At 60.4% G+C, this 21,009-nt stretch overlaps 2 protein-coding genes across 3 annotated transcripts in view; both read right to left on the bottom strand.

Annotated features, from left to right (window-relative positions):
• Positions 1-809: 809 nt before the first annotated feature.
• On the bottom strand, positions 810-13,677 carry LOC149918798 (uncharacterized). 2 transcript variants are annotated; one of them, XM_090138380.1, is made up of 9 exons: positions 13,605-13,677; positions 9,018-9,073; positions 7,504-7,557; positions 7,313-7,351; positions 6,399-6,434; positions 3,395-3,511; positions 1,467-1,511; positions 1,060-1,104; positions 814-962 (listed from the first exon to the last, which is right to left on the bottom strand). In XM_090138380.1, exons 1-9 carry the CDS (start codon positions 13,610-13,612, stop codon positions 955-957), a joined length of 408 nt encoding a protein of 135 aa, XP_089994506.1. In that variant the 5' UTR covers positions 13,613-13,677; the 3' UTR covers positions 814-954. The 2 variants fall into 2 exon arrangements, with proteins under 2 accessions (XP_089994507.1, XP_089994506.1); XM_090138381.1 differs by lacking the exon at positions 6,399-6,434 and having other exon boundaries at positions 810-962.
• A 6,997-nt stretch (positions 13,678-20,674) lies between these two features.
• Positions 20,675-21,009, bottom strand: part of DGAT1 (diacylglycerol O-acyltransferase 1) — a 46,759-nt gene continuing 46,424 nt past the window's right edge. Inside the window, exon 17 of the mRNA XM_090138241.1 lies at positions 20,675-20,857. Coding sequence (XP_089994367.1) covers positions 20,705-20,857 — 153 coding nt within the window. The 3' untranslated portion in view covers positions 20,675-20,704. The remainder of the gene's footprint in view (positions 20,858-21,009) is intronic.

Here is a 21,009-nt window from a genome sequence, read left to right as displayed (position 1 = left end):
ATGGGGACCATGGAGGTGACACCACGTGGAGATGGGGATCATAGAGGTGACATCAGCTGGGGATGAGGACCACGGTGGTGACACTGGCCAAAGGCTGAGGCTGAGGACTGCGGAGGTGACATCAGCTGGGGATGGGGACCATGGAGGTGACACTGAGTGAGGGTGGGGACCAGAGTGGTGACATTCATGGGGGTGGGGAGAATGGAGGTGACAGTGACCAAGAGCTGGGAATGGGACCATGGAGGTGACATCATCTAGAGATGGGGACAATGGAGGTGACATTGACTGAGGGTGGAGACCACAGTGGTGACATTCATGGGGATGGGGACCATGGAGGTGACACTGCACAGAGATGGGGACCATGGAGATGGCATCGCCTGGGGGTGGGGACAATGGAGGTGACACTGACCAAGAGCTGGGAATGGAGACCATGGAAGTGACATCAGCTGGGTGGGGGCCATGAAGGTGACATTGGCTGAGGATGGGGACCAGCGTGATGACATTCATGGGAATGGGGACAATGGAGATGACACTGACCAAGAGCTGGGGATGGGGACCATGGAGGTGACATCAGCTGGGGATGGGGGCCATGGAGGTGACATCCATGTGGGATGTGGTGACACCCACCAACCCATATCCCCCCCCCCCCCACACACACACCCTGACCCCATGTCCCCCCCCGCGCCCCCCACCCTGACCCCCAAACAACAACACGGACGTGGCTGCAAGTGAAGGGACCTTTATTAGCTGGGGTGCGGGGGGGGGACACACAAATGAGCCCGGGGGGGTTTGGGGAGGGGGGGGGCACAGAGGGTCCCCCCTCCCCCAGGGCTGCGTGGAGGGGTCCGGCCACCCCCACAGCCCCCCAACCCGGCTCTGTGCCTTGGGGTCATTGGGGGGGGGGCGGGGGGGGCGCATCCCAGGAGGGTTCGGTTCCAGTGGTGCTGGGATGGATCAGAGTCCTGGGGGGGGGGATGAAGGGAGGGGGGGGGCAGCGTCAGCCCCATTCCCCCCCCCTTCCCCCTGTGCTTCCCCCCCCCTTTCACAGCCCCACATCACCTTGGGATGCCAACGCCTCCTCCGAGTCCACGTCGTGCTCCAATCCTGTAGGACGGTGCCCCCCCCCCCCCCCATTAATTGGGACCCCCCTTCTGCTAATTGGGAGCCCCCCCACCCCCCCAGTGCGGAACGCCCCCCCCCCCCTGGTAACACCACACACCTCCAGATTTTGGGGCACCCCCACAAATGGGACACCCCCCCCCCTCCCCCATACGCCCACCCTTATGGGACACCCTCTGATGTCTGTTCCCCCCCCCATTCTGTGTGACACCCCCACCCAAAAATGAAGCCCCTCCCCAATAATTTGGTCACCCCCCCCCCCCCCCAAATAACTGATGCAGCCCTTCATGCCATTCATGCCACACTTCTGGATTTTGGAGACCCCCCCCCCCCCCCAAAATCCTCACCCTCCTCCGATTCGTGCTCTGGGGCCGGCACGTCGATCAGGGGGGCTATGGGGGGGGGGGTTCAGCGTTGGAGGGGGGGGTCCTCACAGCCCCCCCATGGCCCCCCCATAGCCCCCATTCCCCGTGTCCACCCCATGCCCCTAATCACTTCCCATGTCCCCCCCCACAACCCCCTTCACACCCCTCCCCACAACCACCCATGTGTCCCCCCCCTCCCCCCCCCGCGCCCCCTATGACTCTCCATAGCCCACCCATATCCCCCCCACACCCCCCATAACCCCCTCACGGCCCCCCCAGAGCCCCTCTGTGCCACCCCATAACCCCCCCATGACCCCCCCATGACCCCCCTACTCTACTCAATACCCCCCCCTTCCCCCTAGCCTATACACAGCCCCCTTCACCCCCCAGGACCCCCCCCTACAATCCCCCCCTATAGCCCCCCCATGTCCTCCCCACAGATCCCCTATGCTACCCCTATGACCCCCAGAGCCCCCCCCACGACCCCCCCATGCCTGCATGACTCCCCACAGCCCACCCACCCACAGCCCTCCCCACGACCCCCCCATGACCACCCACGTCCCATCCACACCCCCAACCCCCCCACGATTCCCCATAGCCCCCCCCACCCCCCACAACTCCCTGTGACTCCCCACAGCTTCCCTCTGCCCCCCCCATGACCATCCATGCCCCCCATATTGCCCACGTGTCCCCCCCCCCGTTTTCCCTCAATGAACCTCCATGACCTCCCTACACCCCCCCCCACGACCCCCACAGAGACCCACGTCCCCCCCCGCACCCTCATGGTTCCCCATAGCCCCCCCCCCACGGCCCCCCCAATGACCCTCCGTAGCCCCCCATAGCCCACCCACAGCACCCCCACGTCCCCCTACACTCACCCAAGCCCCCCCCATGACAGACAATCACCCCCATAGCCCCCCCCACAGCCCCCCTGATGACCTTCCATAGCCCCCCCACACCCCCCACAGCCCAACCCCCCATGTGCCCCCCATACTCCTCCATGCCCCCCTCATAGCCCCATGCCCCCCCCCACAGCCCCCCTGATGACCTTCCATAGCCCCCCCAAAGCCCCCCATCCCCCACCCCCCATGTGTCCCCCATACTCCTCCATGCCCCCCTCATAGCCCCATAGCCCCCCCCCCCCACACACAGCTCCCCGTAGCCCCCCCCACAGCCCCCCAATGACCCTCCATAGCCCCCCATACCCTCAATAGCCCAAACCCCCCATGCCCCCCCATGACCCCTACATAGCCCCATGCCCCCCCCACACACACGGCTCCGCATAGCCCCCCCACAGCCCCCCCAATGACCCTCCATAGCCCCCCCACGGCCCTCCATAGCCCCACCCCCCATGTCCCCCCCATACTCCTCCATGCCCCCCCATAGCCCCATGCCTCCCCCCACACCCACAACTCCCCATAACCCCCCCCACAGCCCCCCGATGACCCTCCATAGCCCCCCCATACCCTCCCATACCCCCCATAGCCCAACCCCCATGTTCCCCCCCCCATGCCCCCCTCATAGCCCCATGCCCCCCCACACACATGGCTCCCCATAGCCCCCCCACAGCCCCCCCAATGACCCTCCATAGCCCCCCCCACAGCCCTCCATACCCCCACCCCTCATGTCCCCCCCATACTCCTCCACGCCCCCTTCATAGCCCCATGCCCCCCCCCCACGTCTCCCCATAGCCCCCCCCACAGCCCCCCGATGACCCTCCATAGCCCCCCATACCCCCAATAGCCCAAACCCCCCATGCCCCCCCATGCCCCCCTCATAGCCCCATGCCCCCCCCACACACATGGCTCCCCATAGCCCCCCCCACAGCCCCCCGCTGACCCTCCATACCCCCCCCACCCCCCCCCACACCCCCCGTACCCCAACCCCCCCTGCCCCCCCCCCCCTCTCACCGCCCCGCGCTTCCCCAGCGCTGTTGGGGCCGTCCATGGAGGAGGAGGAGGAGGAGGAGGAGGAAGAGGAGTCGCTGCCGGGGGGCTCCGGGGGCTCAAAGCCGACGGCGGTGACACCTGGAGGGGGGGGGACAGCATGGGGGGGGCATGGGGACGGCCCACACTGCCACCCTGCACTGCAGCTCTGCATTGTAACCCTGCATTGCAGCCCTGCATTGCAGCCCTGCATTGCAACCTCACACTGCTAACTTGTATTGCAACCCTGCACTGCAACCCTGCACTGCAACCCCATACTGTGTCCTTGCATTGCAGCTCTGCATTGCAACCCTGCATTGCAACCCTGCATTGCAACCCTACACTGCTAACCTGTATTGCAACCCTGAACTGCAATCCCGCACTGCAACCCTGTATTGCAACCTCACAGTGCAACCCTGCACTGCAACCCCATACTGTGACTCTGCATTGCATTTCTGCATTGCAGCTCTGCATTACAATCCCACACTGCTAACCTGTATTGCAACTCCACACTGCAATCCTGCATTGCAACCCTGCACTGCAACCCCATATTGTGACCTTGCATTGCATCTCTGCATTGCAGCTCTGCATTGCAATCCCACACTGCTAACCTGTTTTGCAACCTCACACTGCAACCCTGCACTGCAACCCCGCACTGCAACCCTGCACTGCAACCCCATACTGTGATCCTGCATTGCAGCTCTGCATTGCAATCTCACACTGCTAACCTGTTTTGCAACCCCACACTGCAAACCTGTATTGCAACCCTGCATTACAACCCTGCACTGCAACCCCATACTGTGACCTTGCATTGCAGCTCTGCATTGCAGCTCTGCATTGCAATCCCACACTGCCAACCTGTTTTGCAACCCCACACTGCAACCCTGCATTGCAACCCTGCATTGCAACCCTGCATTGCAACCCTACACTGTGACCCCACACAGCAAACCTGTATTGCAACCCCACACAGCAAACCTGCACTGCAACCCCATACTGTGACCCTGCATTGCAGCTCTGCATTGCAACCCCACACTGCAACCCCATGCTACTAACCTGCACCGCAACCCTGCATTACAACCCCACACTGTATTGCAACCCTGCATTGCAGATCTGCATTGAAACCCCGCATTGCAACCCTGCATTGCAACCTCACAGTGAGTCTCCATTGCAACCCTGCACTGCAGCTCTGCATTGCAACCCCACATTGTGGCCCACCATTGCAACCCCGCACTGCAACCCCGCACCGCATTGCATTGCAACCATGCACTGCAATGCTCTGCTGGAAGCCCGCATTGCAACTCTGCTTTGCAACCCTCCATTGCAACCCTGCATTGCAGCTCTGCATTGCAACCCCACACTGCAACCCTACACTGCAAATCTGCATTGCAATCCCACATTGCGGCCCACCATTGCAACCCTGCACTGCAACCCTGCACTGCAGCTCTCCTTTGCAACCCTGCACAGCAATCTTGCATTACAACCCTGCACTGCAACCCTCCGTTGGAAGCCTGCATTGCAACTCTGCTTTGCGACCTGCTGCTGCAACCCTCCATTGCAACCCTGTGCTGCAACCCCACACTGCAACCACCCTCTGCAACCCTGCACCGCATCCTTGCGTTGCAACCTTGCATCACAGCCCTGCCCTGCAATCTCACACTGCAGCCCCACCTCATCACACTGCATTGCAGCCCCACAACCCCACACTGTGACTCCATCCCATATCCCCACACTGTGACCCCATCCCACATCCCTACGATGTGACCCCATCCCACGACCCCACACTGTGACCCCACACCGTGACCCCATCCCATGACCCCACACTGTGACCCTATCGTCCCCACGTGACCCCACACGTGACCCCATCTCATGACCCCACACTGCAACCCCACCCCATATCCCTACAATGTGACCCCATCCCATGACCCCGCAATGCGACCCCACACTGTGACCCCATCCCACGTCCCTACAATATGACCCCATCCCACGACCCCACACTGTGACCCCACACCATGACCCCATCCCACGACCCCACACTGTGACCCCACACTGTGACCCCATCCCACATCCCTACAATGTGACTCCATCCCACGACCCCACACTGTGACCCCACACCGTGACCCCATCCCAAGACCCTACAATGTGACCGTATCGTCCCCACATGACCCCATCTCATGACCCCATAATGTGACCCCACAATGTGACCCCAACCCATATCCCTACAATGTGACCCCATCCCACGACCCCACACTGTGACCCCACACTGTGACCCCATCCCACATCCCTACGATGTGACCCCATCTCACGACCCCACAATGCGACCCCACACTGTGACCCCAACCCAATATCCCCATCACAACCCCTGTGTCCCCACACTGTGACCCCACACTGTGACCCCATCCCATGACCCTACAATGTGACCCCAGTGTCCCCATGTGACCCCACAGTGTCCCCACATGACCCTACAGTGTGACCCCATCCCATGACCCCATAATGTGACCCTACACTGTGACCCCACACCGTGACCCCATCCCATTTCCTTACAGTGTGACCCCATCCCATGACCCCAAAATGTGATCCCACACCTTGACCCCATCCCATGACCCTACAATGTGACCCCACGGTGTCCCCACGTGACCCCACACTGTGACCCCATCCCACATCCCCACACTGTGACCCCATCCCATGACCCTACAATGTGACCCCACGGTGTCCCCACGTGACCCCACACTGTGACCCCATCCCACGACCCCACACTGTGACCCCATCCCATGACCCTACAATGTGACCCCAGTGTCCCCATGTGACCCCACAGTGTCCCCACATGACCCTACAGTGTGACCCCATCCCATGACCCCATAGTGTGACCCTACACTGTGATCCTATACTGTGACCCCATCACATTTCCTTACAGTGTGACCCCATCCCACGCCCCCATAATGTGACCCCACACCGTGCCCCAAACACCCCATAGTGCCCCACTGCCCCTTACCTGTGCCCACGCGCTGCCCTGAGGTGCTGAGGTCACCTATGGGGACAGACGGACATTGGGGACAGACGGACATCGGGGACAGAGCCCTCCACCACATATCCCCCAAATGTCCCCATCGTCCCCACGTCCCCATCATCCCCATATCTGTCTGACCCCATATCCTCACACCCCCACATCCCACTGCCCCCATCTCCCCATATATCCCCACAACCCCATATACATCATATACCCCCCTATATCACTGTGTAACCCCATGTAACCCCATATCTCCCCATATCTCCTCCTACAACCCCATATATCCCCAGATCTCCCTATATATCCCCCTATATCCCCATATATCCCCCTATATCCCCATAAATCCCCGTGTAACCCCATATAACCCCATATCTCCCCAGATCTCCCCATATAACCCCATATATCTCCCTATATTCCCATATAACCCTATATCTTCCCACATCTCCCCCTATATCCCCACGTATCCCCATATAACCCCATATAACCCCATACATCCCCATACATCCCATATCTCCCCCTATATCCCCATGTATCCCCATATAACCCCATACATCCCCATACATCCCCATATAACCCCATATATCCCCATATCTCCCCATATAAACCCATGTATCCCCATATAAACCCATGTATCTCCCTATATCGCCATAAAACCCCATAAAACCCCATAAAACCCCATAAAACCCCACATCCCTATATCCCCATTGTCCCCACATTTCCCATATCCCCCATACCCCCCCCACCCCCCCATACCCTCACAGCCCCCCATATCCCCCATATCCCCCACAGCCCCCATTTCCCCCACTGACCCCATACCTCCCATATACCCCCCCATATCCCCCCCATCCCCCCACTGACCCCATAAAGCCCCCCGCCCCATATCCCCCCACCCCACTCACTCTCTCCGGACGCCTCCAGCTTAGCGGGGCCGATGGGTTCTGTAGGACACAGTTGTGGGGTGGGTGGGGGCAGGGAGCTGTGGGGGGGCTGTGGGGTGGTTGTGGGGTGGCTGTGGGGTGGCTGTGGGGTGGCTGTGGGGGGGCTGTGGGGGGGCTGTGGGGTGGCACAAAGGATCGGGACGGAGCCCCACCTGAGCTCTGCCCCTCCGACGACGTCACGGCGTGCAGCGCTGCGCTTGTTGATGCTGCGGGGGGGGGAAGCGCTGTGGGGCCCCATATGGCCCCATATGGCCCCATTGCCCCACATGGCCCCATATGGCCCCACACGGCCCCACAAAGCCTCATATGGCCCCACATGGCCTCATATGGTGCCATTGCCCCACATGGCCCCACATGGCCTCACATGGCCCCACATGGCCCCATTACCCCACAAAGCCCCACATGGCCCCATTGCCCCTATGGCCCCATTGCCCCATATGACCCCATATGACCCCATATGGCCCCACAAAGCCCCACATGGCCCTATGGCCCCATTGCCCCATATGGCCCCACATGGCCCCATTGCCCTACAAAGCCCCATATGGCCCCACATGGCCCCATTGCCTCTATGGCCCCATTGCCCCTTATGGCCCCATATGGCTCCATTGCCCCACATGGCCCCATATGGCCCCATTGCCCTACAAAGCCCCATATGGCTCCACATGGCCCCACCTGGCTCCATATGGTCCCATATGGCCCCACAAAGCCCCACATGGCCTCACATGGCCCCATATGGCGCCATTGCCCCACATAGCCCCATATGGCCCCACATAGCCCCATTACCCCACAAAGCCCCACATGGCCTCATTGCCCCTATGGCCCCATTGCCCCATATCACCCCATATGACCCCATATGGCCCCACAAAGCCTCACATGGCCCTATGGCCCCATTGCCCCATATGGCCTCATATGGCCCCATTGCCCTACAAAGCCCCATATGGCCCCACATGGCCCCATTGCCTCTATGGCCCCATTGCCCCTTATGGCCCCACATGGCCCCATTGCCCCATGGCCCCATTGCCCCACAAAGCCCCATTGCCCTACAAAGCCCCATTGCCCTACAAAGCCCCATATGGCCCCACACGGCCCCATTGCCCCATAGGGCCCCACATGGCCCCATTGCCCCATGGCCCCATTGCCCTACAAAGCCCCATATGGCCCCACATGGCCCCATTGCCCCACACGGCCCCATATGGCCCCATATGGCTCACAAAGCCCCACATGGCCTCACATTGGCCCCATATGGCCCCATATGGCCCACAAAGTCCCATATGGCCCCACAAAGCCCCATATGGCCCCACAAGCCCCATATGGCCCCACAATGCCTCACATGGCCTCACACGGTTCCACATGGCCCCATATGGCCCCATTGCCCCACAAGCCCCATATGGCCCCACATGGCCTCACATGGCCCCACAACCCCAACCCCACACAGCCCCAAGTGATCCCATAATCCCAACCCTACACAGCTCCATAACCCCACAACCCCACACGACCCCACAACCCCACACGACCCTACATGATCCCACAACCCTAAACAACCGCACATGACCCCACAACCCCACAACCCTAAACAAACCCACACGACCCCACAACCCTAAACAACCCCACACGACCCCACAACCCCACAACCCCACACGACCCCACACCCCACTCTCCCCCTTACCATCGGCCGCAGCGGTGGCCACGAGGAGCAGCAGGGCGGCCGCCAACATGGGGACCCTGTGGGGTGGGGGCGGCGGGTGGGGACCCCATAGATGGACCCCATCATCAGGGACCCCACAGACAAGGCCCCTCATTGGGAACCCCACAACTGGACCCCATCATTGGGGACCCCACAACTGGACCCCATCATTGGGAACCCCACAGATGGATCCCATCATCAAGGACCCCACAGATGGACCCCATCACTGGGGACCCCACAGACGGATCCCATCATCAAGGACCCCACAGATGGACCCCATCACTGGGGACCCCACAACTGGGCTCCATCACAGGACCCCACAACTGGGCTCCAGCATTGGGGACCCCACAGATGGAGCCCATCATGGGAGACCCCACAGCCGGACCCCAGCACTGGGGACCCCAAAGCCAGGGCCCATCATTGGGGACCCCACAACTGGACTCCATCACAGGCCCCATAGCTGAACCCTATTATCAGGGACCTCACAGCCAGACCCCAACATGGGACCCCAAAGCCAGAATCCCAGCATTAGGGACCCCACAGATGGACCCCATCATTGGGGACCCCAAAGCCAGGGCCCAACATTGAGGACCCCACAACCGGGCCCCATCACAGGACCCCACAGTTGGACCCCATCACTGGGGACCCCACAGCCAGACCCCATCATGGGACCCCAAAGCCTGGCCCATCATTGGGAACCCCACAGATGGACCCCATCATTGGGGACCCCACAGTCAGAGTCCCCTACACTGGAGACCCCACAGCTGGACCCCATCATGGGACCCCAAAGCCAGGGCCCATCATTGGGGACCCCACAACTGGGCCCCATCACAGGACCCCACAGTTGGACCCCAGCATTGGGGACCCCAAAGTCAGGGCCCATCACTGGGGACCCCACAGCCAGAGTCCCAACACTGGAGACCCCACAGCTGGACCCCATCATTGGGGACCCCACAACTGGACCCAGCACTGGAGACCCCACAGCCAGACCCCATCATGGGACCTCAAAGCCTGGCCCATCATTGGGAACCCCACAACTGGGCCCCATCACAGGACCCCACAGATGGACCCCAGCATTGGGGACCCCAAAGTCAGGGCCCATCATTGGGGACCCCACAACTGGACCTCATCACAGGACCCCACAGATGGACCCCATCACGGGGAACCCTACAGTTGGACCCCAACGCTGGGGACCCCACAGCCAGATCCAATCACTGGGGACCCCACAACTGGACCCCAGCACTGGGGACCCCACAACTGGGTCCCATCACAGGACCCCACAGACGGACCCCATCACGGGGAACCCTACAGTTGGACCCCAGCACTGGAGACCCTACAGTCGGAGCCCATCATTGGGGACCCCACAACTGGACCCCATCACAGGACCCCAAAGCTGGACCTCATCACTGGGGACCCCACAACTGGACCCCATCATGGGGACCCCACAGCCAGAGCCCCGCATCGGGACAATGGGGTGGGCACTGCCCCAAACCCCATAGCTCTGACCCCAAACCGCACACGTCCTCAAACCCCACAGCCATGTCTCCAAACCCCATAGAAACCCCCAAACCCCACAGATGCCCCCAAACCCTATAGAGGTGTACCCACACCCCGTAGCAATGTCTCCAAATCCCATAGCCATGTCCCCAAACCCCACAGATGTCCCCAAACCCTATAGAGGTGTCCCCAACCCCACAGATGTCCCCAAACCCCATAGAAGTCCCCAAATCCTATAGAGGTATACCCACATCCCATAGCAATGTCTCCAAACCCCATAGCCATGTCCCCAAACCCCATAGAGGTGTCCCCAAACCCCACAGATGTCCCCAACCCCCATAGCCATGTCCCCAACCCCCATAGCCATGTCCCCAAACCCACAGCCATGTTCCCAAAACCCTATAGAGGTGTCCCCAAACCCATAGAGGTGTCCCCAAACCCACAGATGTCCCCGAATCCCACAGCTGTGTTCCCAACCCCACAGCCATGTTCTCAAACCCTATATGACATTTCCAAACCCCACAGATGTTCCCAAACCCCACAGCCATGTCCCCAAACCCTATAGAGGTGTCCCCAAACCCACAGATGTCCCCAAACCCCACAGCCATGTCTCCAAACCCCATAACACTCTCCCCAACCCCACAGATGTCCCCAAACCCCATAGCCATGTCTCCATACCCCATAGAGGTGTACCCACATCTCATAACAATGTCCCCAAACCCCATAGCGATGTCCCCAACCCCACAGATTCCCCAAACCCCATAGCGATGTCCCAAACCCCACAGATGTCCCCTAATCCCACAGCCATGTCCCCAAACCCCATAGAGGTGAACCCACACCCTATAGCAATGTCCCCAAACCCCACAGCCATGTCCCCACTCCCCATATGACATTCCCAAACCCCACAGATGTCCCCACACCCTATAGAAGTCCCCAAACCCCACAGATGTTCCCAAACCCCATAGCTCTGACCCCAAACCCCACAGCCATGTCTTCACACCCCATAGCAACGTCCCTAAACCCCATAACAAAACTCCCAGACCCCACAGCTCTGAACCTCCTCCCCATCACATAGGATCCCATAGGACCCCCCCCAGCCCCATAGGACCCCCATAGGATCCCCCCCCAGCCCCATAGGAAGCCCCCCACCCCAAACCCCAAAGGACCCCCCCAGCCCCATAGAACCCCACAGAACCCCCACCCACCGCCCCATAGGACCCCCACCCCAGTCACCCCATAGGAACCGCCATCTCAAAGAACCCCCCCAGGACCCCATAGGACCCCCGCCCGTCTCCCCATAGGACCCCCCTGCCCCACAGGACCCCCCTGCCCCACAGGATCCCCCCCATCTCCCCATAGGACCCTCCTATCGCCCTATAAGACCCCCCACCCACAGCCCCATAGGACCCCCACCCTATAGGCACCCCATCTCCCCATAGCTTCCCTCCCCACCCCATAGGACCCCCCCCATCACCCCACAGGACCCCCCACCCACAGCTCCATAGGACCCCTCCGCATAGCATCCCCCCAAACTCCCCACAGGACCCCCACCTGTCTCCCCATAGGACCCCCCGGCCCCATAGGACCCCCCCATCACCCGATACCCCCCCCCTGCCCCATAGGACCCCCCACCCATCACCCCATAGGTCCTCCCTGCCCCATAGGAATCCCCATCTCCCCATAGCCCCCCCAGCTCCCCATAGGACCTTCCCATCACCCCAAAGGAATCCCCCACTGCCCCATAGGACCCCCCACCCCATAGGAACCCCCACCACCACCCCATACGACCCCCCCAGCTCCCCATAGGATCCCGCCCCACAGCACTCCCCCCCCATCTCCCCACAGGACCCCCTTCATCTCCCCATAGGGACTCCCCATCTCCCCATAGGGAGCCCCACCCACAGCCCCATAGGGACCCCCCCCATAGGACCCTCCCCATCACCCCATAGAAACCCCCCATCTCCCCCCAACTTTCACCCCATAAGACTCCCCCCACCCCATAGAAACCCCCCTTCTCCCCATAAGACCCCCCTCTCACCCCATAGGATGCCTCCCCCTCCGCTCCATAGGGACTCCCCCATCTCCCCATAGGAAACCCCGCCCCATAGGACACCCCCTCCCCCCATCTCCTCATAGGACCCGGCCCCATAGGACCCCCCCCACCTCCCCATAGGATGCCCCTTTCACCCCCTATAACCCCCTCATCTCCCCATAGGACCCCCCACCCACAGCCCCATAGGGACCCCCCCCCATCTCCCCATAGGACACCCCCCTCTCACCCCATAGGACTCCCCCCCACCCCATCTCCCCATAGGGACCCCTCACCCACAGCCCCATAGGGACCCCCCCCACAGGATTCCCCCATCTCCCCATAGGGACCCCCCCCCCATCTCCCCACAGAACACCCCCCCCACCCCATAGAAACCCCCCATCTCCCCATAAGATCCCCCTCTCACTCCATAGGACTCCCCATCCCCCCCCCCCCGCCCCATAGGACCCCCCATCTCCCCACAGGACCCTCCTATCGCCCCACAGGACCCCCCCCCCCCATCTCCTCATAGGACCCGGCCCCATAGGACCCCCCCCCATTTCCCCATAGGACAACACAACTCCCCATAGGACCCCCCCACCCCATAAGACCCCCCCATCTCCCCATAGGATGACCCTATCACCCCATATAACCCCCCCTTCTCCCCATAGGCCCCCCACCCACAGCCCCATAGGACCCCCCCATCTACCCATAGGACACCCCCCCCATAGGACCCCCAAACCTCCCCATAGGACGCCCCTATCATCCCATACAACCCCCCCATAGGAACCCCCCGCCCCATAGGATCCCCCCCATCTCCCCATAGGACCCCCCCCCTCACCCCATAGAAACCCCCCATCTCCCCCCCTCTCACCCCATAGGATTCCCCTCCCCCCCCCGCTCCATAGGGCCCCCCCACCCACAGCCCCCATAGGGACCCCCCCCCCATAGGACTCCCCCATCTCCCCATAGGGACTCCCCCCCCCATCCCATAGAAACCCCCCATCTCCCCATAAGACCCCCTTCGACTCCCCCCCCCCCACCTCTCCATCTCGCTCCGTTCTCGGCTCGGCCGCCGTTCGGGGCCGTTTTAGCGCTGCGGGGGGGGGCGGGGCGGGGGGGGGGCGCTGCGGGGCGGGACCGCATCGGGGGGGGGGAGGGGATGGGGGGGGAGGGGGGGCACTGCGGGACCGGAGGAGTGGGGGTGGCGGGGGGGGGGATACGGAGTCCCGCATCGGATCATTTGGGGGACCCCCCCCCATAGAAACACATTGGGGGACCCCAAAAAGCGCAAACGTGGGGGGGGGGATCCCAAAAATGTGCAGGTGGGGCTGCGACCCCCCCCAAAAAAAAAACCCAAATCCGTGACCCGTCACAACCCCCCCAACCGGGACCCCCCCAACATAATATCGGGATCCCAAATCCTATATGGGACCCCCCCACATCCTATAGGGACCCCAAATACATATGGCCCCCCCCACACATCCTATGGGACCCTAAAAACCCCACACCCACACCTGGGACCCCCACATTCCCATGGGACCCCAAATCCCATATGGGACCCCCCCACGTCCTATGGGGACCCCAAGTCCATATAGGACCCCTCCTTATCCTATAGGGACCCCAAATCCCATATGGGATCCCCAACATCCTATGGGGATCCCAAAACTTCACACCCACATTTGGAACCCCCTGTCAATCCTATAGGGACCGCAAATCCATATAGGACACCCCCATATCCTATAGGGACCCTAAAATCCCATATAGGACTCCCTGACATCCTATGGAGGCCCCAAAACCTCACATCCACACCTGGGACCCCCCGTCAATCCTATAGGGACCCCAAATCCATATAGGGTCCCCCCCCATTCTATTGGGACCTCAAAAACCCCACACCCTTATCTGGGACCCCCCTCAACCCTTTAGGGACCCCAAATCCATATAGGACAACCCCATATCCTGTAGGAACCCCAAAATCCCGTATGGAACCCCCCTCAATCCTATAGGGATCCCAACCCCATATAGGACAACCCCATATCCTATTGGGACCCTAAAATCCCTGACATCCTATGGGGGCCCCAAAACCTCACATGTACACCTGGCCCCCCCCCTCAATCCTATAGGGACCCCAAATCCATACAGGACCTCCCCATATCCTATGGGGAGCCTAAAATCCCATATGGGTCTCCCTGACATCCTATGGGGGCCCCAAAACCTCACACCCACATTTGGGACCCCCCCTCAATCCTATATGGACCCCAAATCCTTATAGGACCCCCCCATATCCTATAGGGACCCCAAAATCCCATATAGGACTCCCTGACATCCTATGGGGGCCCCAAAACCTCACATCCACACCTGGGATCCCCCCTGAATTCTATGGGGACCACAAACCTATATAGGGCCTCCCCAAACCCTGTAGGGACCCTAAAATCCCATATGGGTCTCCCTCAATTCCTATGGGGGTCCCAAAACCCCACACCTACATCTGGGACCCCCCCTCCATCCTATAGGGACCCCAAATCCTTATAGAACCCCATCCCCCCCCCCCCCCCCATCCTACTGGGACCTCAAAATCCCATATAGGACTCACATCTGGGACCCTCACCATCACATGGGGACCCCAAATCTTTATAGACCCCCCCATATCCTATAGGGACCCCAAAATCCCGTATGGGGTCCCTGACATCCTATGGGGACCTTAAAAACCCCACACCTATATCTGGAATCCCCCTCAACACTATAGGCACCCCAAACCCATATAGGACAACCCCATATCTTATAGGGACCCCAAATCCATATAAGACCCCCCCATATCCTATAGGGATCCCAAAATCCCATATAGGACTCCCTGACATCCTATGGGAGTCCCAAAACCCCACACCTCTATCTCGGACCCCCCCTCAATCCTATAGGGGTCCTAAAACCCCACACCCACATCTGGGACCCCCCTCAATCCTATAGGGACTCCAAATCCATACAGGACACCCCCCAAATCCTGTAGGTACCCCAAAATCCCATATGGGATCCCCAACATCCTATGGGGGCCCCAAAACCCCACACCCACATCTGGGACCCCCCTCAATCCTATAGGGACCCCAAATCCATATAGGACCCCCCCATATTCCATAGGGACCCCAAAATCCCATATGGGACTCCCTGACATCCTATGGGGGGGTCCTAAAACTCCACACCCATATCTGGGACCCCCCCTCAATCCTATAGGGGTCCTAAAACCCTACACTCACATCTGGGACCGCCCCTCAATCCTATAGGGATTCCAAATCCATATAGGACCCCCCCTCATCCTATAAGGACCCTAAAATCCCATATGGGATCCCCAACATCCTCTGTGGGTCCCAAAACCCCACACCCACATCTGGGACTCCCCCTCAATCCTATAGGGACCCCAAATCCTTATAGGACCTCCCCATATCCTATAGGGACCCCAAAATCCCATATGGGACTCCCTGACATCCAGTGGGGGTCCCAAAACCCCACACGCACACCTGGGACCCCCCCTCAACCCTATAGGGACCCCAAATCCTTATAGGACCACCCCCCCCCTACATCCCCCCTTCCCCCCATCCCCGTCCCCTCCCTTTGCCCCCCCGTCCCACCCCACAAGGATCCCATTGTGCCACCCCTCAATGTCCCTTTGTCCCTCCGCCACACGGTGACACCCCCACCCCACCCCCGGACCTGGTACTGGGACACACTGGGACTGGGGGCACTGGGGGGACTGGGAGGGACTGGGGGGACTGGGATTGGGACACTGGGAGCACTGGGGGGGACTGGGATATACTGGGACTGGGGGCACTGGGAGGGACTGGGGGGGACTGGGGGGGACTGGGATTGGGGGCACTGGGAGCATTGGGAGGGACTGGGACTGGGGGCACTGGGAGCACTGGGAGGGACTGGGACATACTCAGAGGAACTGGGACTGGGGGCACTGGGAGCACTGGGAGCAACTGGGAGAGACTGGGGGGGACTGGGACACACTGGGACTGGGGGCACTGGGAGGGACTGGGGGGGACTGGGGGGACTGGAACTGGGGGAACTGGGAGCATTGGGAGGGACTGGGACTGGGGGCACTGGGAGGGACTGGGGGGACTGGGGGAGACTGGGGGGGATTGGGACTGGGGGCACTGGGAGCACTGGGAGGGACTGGGAGGAACTGGGGGGGACTGGGACACACTGGGACTGGGGGCACTGGGAGGGACTGGGGGGGACTGGGGGGGACTGGGACTGGGGGCACTGGAAGCACTGGGAGGGCCTGGGACATACTGAGAGGAACTGGGACTGGGGGCACTGGGAGCACTGGAAGGGACTGGGAGGAACTGGGGGGGACTGGGATTGGGGCACTGGGAGCACTGGGAGGGACTGGGGGGGATTGGGACATACTGGGACACACTGGGACTGGGGGCACTGGGACGGACTGGGGGAGACTGGGACATACTGGGATTGGGGGCACTGGGAGGGACTGGGACATACTGGGATTGGGGGCACTGGGAGGAACTGGGAGGGACTGGGGGGGACTGGGACATACTGGGACATACTGGGACATACTGGGACTGGGGCCATAGGGAGCAACCATATGATCCCCAAACCAGTATGGTCCCAGTAACTGGTCTGCTCCCAGTAACCAGTATGGTCCCAGGAAGTCGTGTCCCAGTAACTGCCCTGGTCCCAGTAAGTTTGTGTGGGTCCCAGTAACCAGTATGGCCCTACTGGGAGCACTGGGCTGTACTGGGATAACTGGTGTCACTGGGACGCTCCTCAGGGTCACAAAGTTCACAGGAGGCCACGCCCATTTAAGCCACGCCCCCATTTAAGCCTCGCCCCTTTAAAGTCCGATCCATTGAAGCCACGCCCCATTCTAAAGCCACGCCCCCTTTACAACAGGCTCCTTTAAGTCAGACCCCCTTAAGCCACGCCTCCTTTAAAACAGGTCTCCTTTAAGCCACGCCCCTTTAAAACCACGCCCCCCACCGAACCCACAGCCCCAACCAATCCCGCGGCCCTATCACTGCGCAGGCGCATTGACGCTGTGCTATCCAAACGCGCATGCGCACGGCAGCAGCGGCGGCGGTCTAGCCATACACACGCGCTCATAAGAATTGCGAGCGCCACCTGGCGAGCAGGAGGAACAATGGCCGGCCGCACCGGTGCGAGAGGAACTGGTGCACGTGGACCCCGTAACTCAGAGTGGAGACCGAACATCCCGAACTGGAGACCCCATAACTTAAACTGGAGACCCCATAGCCCAACATGGAGACCCCATATCCCTAAGTGGAGACCACATAACTTGGACAGGGGATCCCATATCCCAAACTGGAGACCCCAAACTCAGACTTCAGATCCCATATGCCAACATGGAGACCCCATATCCCAGACTGGAGACCCTGTATCCCAACGTGGAGACCCCATAACTCAAACTTCAGACCCCACATTCCAACGTGGAGAACCCATATCCCAAATTGGAGATCCCATAACTCGGACTGGAGACCCCATATCCCAAACTGGAGACGCCAAAGTCAAACTTCCGATCCCATATCCCAATGTGGAGACCCCATATCCCAGACTGGACACCCCACATCCCAACGTGGAGACCCCACATCCCAAACTTGAGACCCCATAACTTAAACTGGAGACCCCACATCCCAAACTGGAGGCCCCAAACTCAGACTTCAGATCCCATATGCCAAAGTGGAGACCCTATAACTTGGACAGGGGATTCCATATCCCAAACTGGAGACCCCATATCCCAAAGTGGAGACCCCAAACTCAGATTGGAGACCCCACATTCCAACGTGGAGACCCCATATCCTAACGTGGAGACCCCATAACTCAGACTGGGAACCCCACATCCCAAACTGGAAACCCCACATCCCTGAGTGGAGACCCCATAACTCAAACTGGAGACCCCACATCCCAATGTGGAGACCCCATAACTCGGACTTGAGACCCCACATCCCAAAATGGTGACCCTATAACTTAGACTTGAGACCCCACATCCCAAACTGGGGACCCCATAACTCAGACTTCAGACCCCATATCCCAAAGTGGAGACCCCATAACTCAGACTTCAGACCCCATATCCCAAAGTGGAGACCCCATAACTCAGACTGGACACCCCACATCCCAAGCTGGAGACCCCAAACTCGAACTTCTGATCCCATATCCCAACGTGGAGATCTCATATCCCAGACTGGACACCCCACATCCCAAGCTGGAGACCCCAAACTCGAACTTCTGATCCCATATCCCAACGTGGAGATCTCATATCCCAGACTGGAGACCCCGTATCCCAAACTGGAGACCCCATAACTCGGACTGGGTATCCCATATCCCAAACTGGAGATCCCATAACTTAAACTGGAGACCCCATATCCCAAACTTGAGACCCTAAACTCAGACTTCAGACCCCATATCCCAAACCTGAGACCCTAAACTCAGACTTTAGACCCCCTATCCCAATGTGGAGACCCCATATCTGAAAGTAGAGACCCCACATCCGAAACTTCAGACCCCATATCCCAACGTGGAGACCCCATAACTCAGACTGGGGATCCAATATCCCAATCTGGAGACCCCATAACTCAAACTTCAGACCCCACATCCCAAACTGGAGACCCTAAACTCAGATTTCAGACCCCATATCCCAACGTGGAGACCCCACATCCCAAACTCGAGACCCCACATCCCAAACTCGAGACCCCACATCCCAAAGTGGAGACGCCGCACCCCACTGGAAAACAAGAGAAACCCTTTAATTAATCACTCTGTATGGGACAGAAGGTTAAAAAGTGGCTGAAGAGGACCGGGGGGGGGGGGGAAGGGCGGGGTTTTTTTTGGGGGGGGGCGGAGGGAGGGGATTGGGGTCAGTCCCTTAAAGTGCCGTTATCAGCAGTGAGGCTCAGAGCGCCCCCTACAGGCGGGGTGGGGAATTGCATTGATCTGCCGCCGCTCGTTGATTCCTTCCTTCATCGATTGCTGCGCTCATTCATTCATCGATTGCTGCACTCATTCATTCATTCATTCATTCATCGATTCCTCCATTCATTCCTTCATTCATTCATTCATAAATTGGGGCTCGGGCGTCTTTGGATCCGGGGTTGTTTGAGGAGGGGAAGTGGGGGGGGGTCGTTGGGGGGGTTGGGGGGTTGTGAGGGGGGGCTCACGGCTGTTCCTCCCCCTCTCCCCCCCATTCATTCACTCATTCATTCAATCATTCATCAATCGATGCTCGGGGTCTCCGGATCCGGGGTTGTTGTTGGGGGGGGGGGGGGGGGGGGGGGGGGGTTGTTCTTGTGATGGGGGTGGAGGGCTGAGGGGGGGTCTCAGCTGCCGCCCCCCCGTCCCCATCATTCGTTCCCCTCCCCCCCCCCCTTATTCATTCATCAATCGGTTCTTGGGATCTCCGGTTAGAGGGGGGGAAAGGAGGGGGTTTGTTGGGGAGAGGAGGTGAGGGGGGGTCTCAACTGTTCCCCCCCCAGCCCACATCGCTGCCCCCCCCTCATTCATTCATTCATCAGTCGGTGCTCGGGGGTCTCCGGATCCGCGGTTGTTTGGGGGGGGGGAGGGGGTCGTGTTGGGGGGGCCTGAGGGGGGGGTCTCGGCTGCCCCCTCCCCCATCCCCATCAGGCTCTGCCCCCCCCCCCTCATTCATTCATTCATCAATCGGTGCTGGGGGCCTCCGGATCCGGGGTTGTTGTTGGGTGGGGAGGGGGGTCGTTCTTATGATGGGGTGGGGAGCTGAGGGGGGGTCTCGGCTGTTCTCCCCCCCCGCCTCCATCAGGCTCTGCCCCCCCCCCCTTCATTCATTCATTCATTCATTCATTCATTCATTCATTCATTCATTCACCAATCGGTGCTGGGGGTCTCCGGATCCGGGGTTGTTTGGGGGGGGGTCGCTGTGGGAGTTGGGGGTGTGTGAGGGGGGGGTCTCGGCTGTTCGTCCCCCCAGCCTCAATCAGGCTCTGCCCCCCCCCCATTCATTCATTCATTCATTCACTCATCAGTCGGTGCTGGGGGTCTCCGGATCCGGGGTTGTTGTTGTTGTTGGGTGGGGGGGGGAGTCGTTCTTATGATGGGGTGGGGAGCTGAGGGGGGGGTCTCGGCTGCCCCCCCCCCGCCCCCATCAGGGGCTGCCCCCCCCCTCGTAGTTGAGCACGTAGTAGTCATGCACGTACATGAGCACGGCGATGGGCTGCCCGATGATCAGGGAGATCCACACGGCCGCGTTGCCGTAGTTCCCTCGAAGGAACTTGGAGACGAACCAGGCCAGGGGGATCTGGGGGGGGGGATTTCAGTTGGGGGGGGGGGGGAAATGGGGTGAGGGGGGGGCTGGGAGTGTGGGGAGGGGCTGCTCGGCCCCCTCATGCAGTAGGGGGTGGGGGTGGGGGGGGGACATTGCTGTAGTTTCCTCGAAGGAACTTGGAGATG

This window comes from Phasianus colchicus, chromosome 3 (genome assembly GCF_987193195.1).
Source record: "Phasianus colchicus chromosome 3, bPhaCol1.hap1.1, whole genome shotgun sequence".
NCBI lineage: Eukaryota > Metazoa > Chordata > Aves > Galliformes > Phasianidae > Phasianus > Phasianus colchicus.
This window is presented reverse-complemented; position numbering and strand designations above follow the sequence as displayed.

What these genes read in the sequence shown, in the direction of transcription:
- LOC149918798 (XM_090138380.1), bottom strand. An exon ending in GGCCACCGCTGCGGCCGATG is followed by an intron (nt 7,558 to 9,017) that starts GTAAGGGGGAGA and finishes CCCCCCCCGCAG; the next exon opens with CATCAACAAGCGCAGCGCTG. An exon ending in GCTGGAGGCGTCCGGAGAGA is followed by an intron (nt 6,435 to 7,312) that starts GTGAGTGGGGTG and finishes CTGTCCCCATAG; the next exon opens with GTGACCTCAGCACCTCAGGG.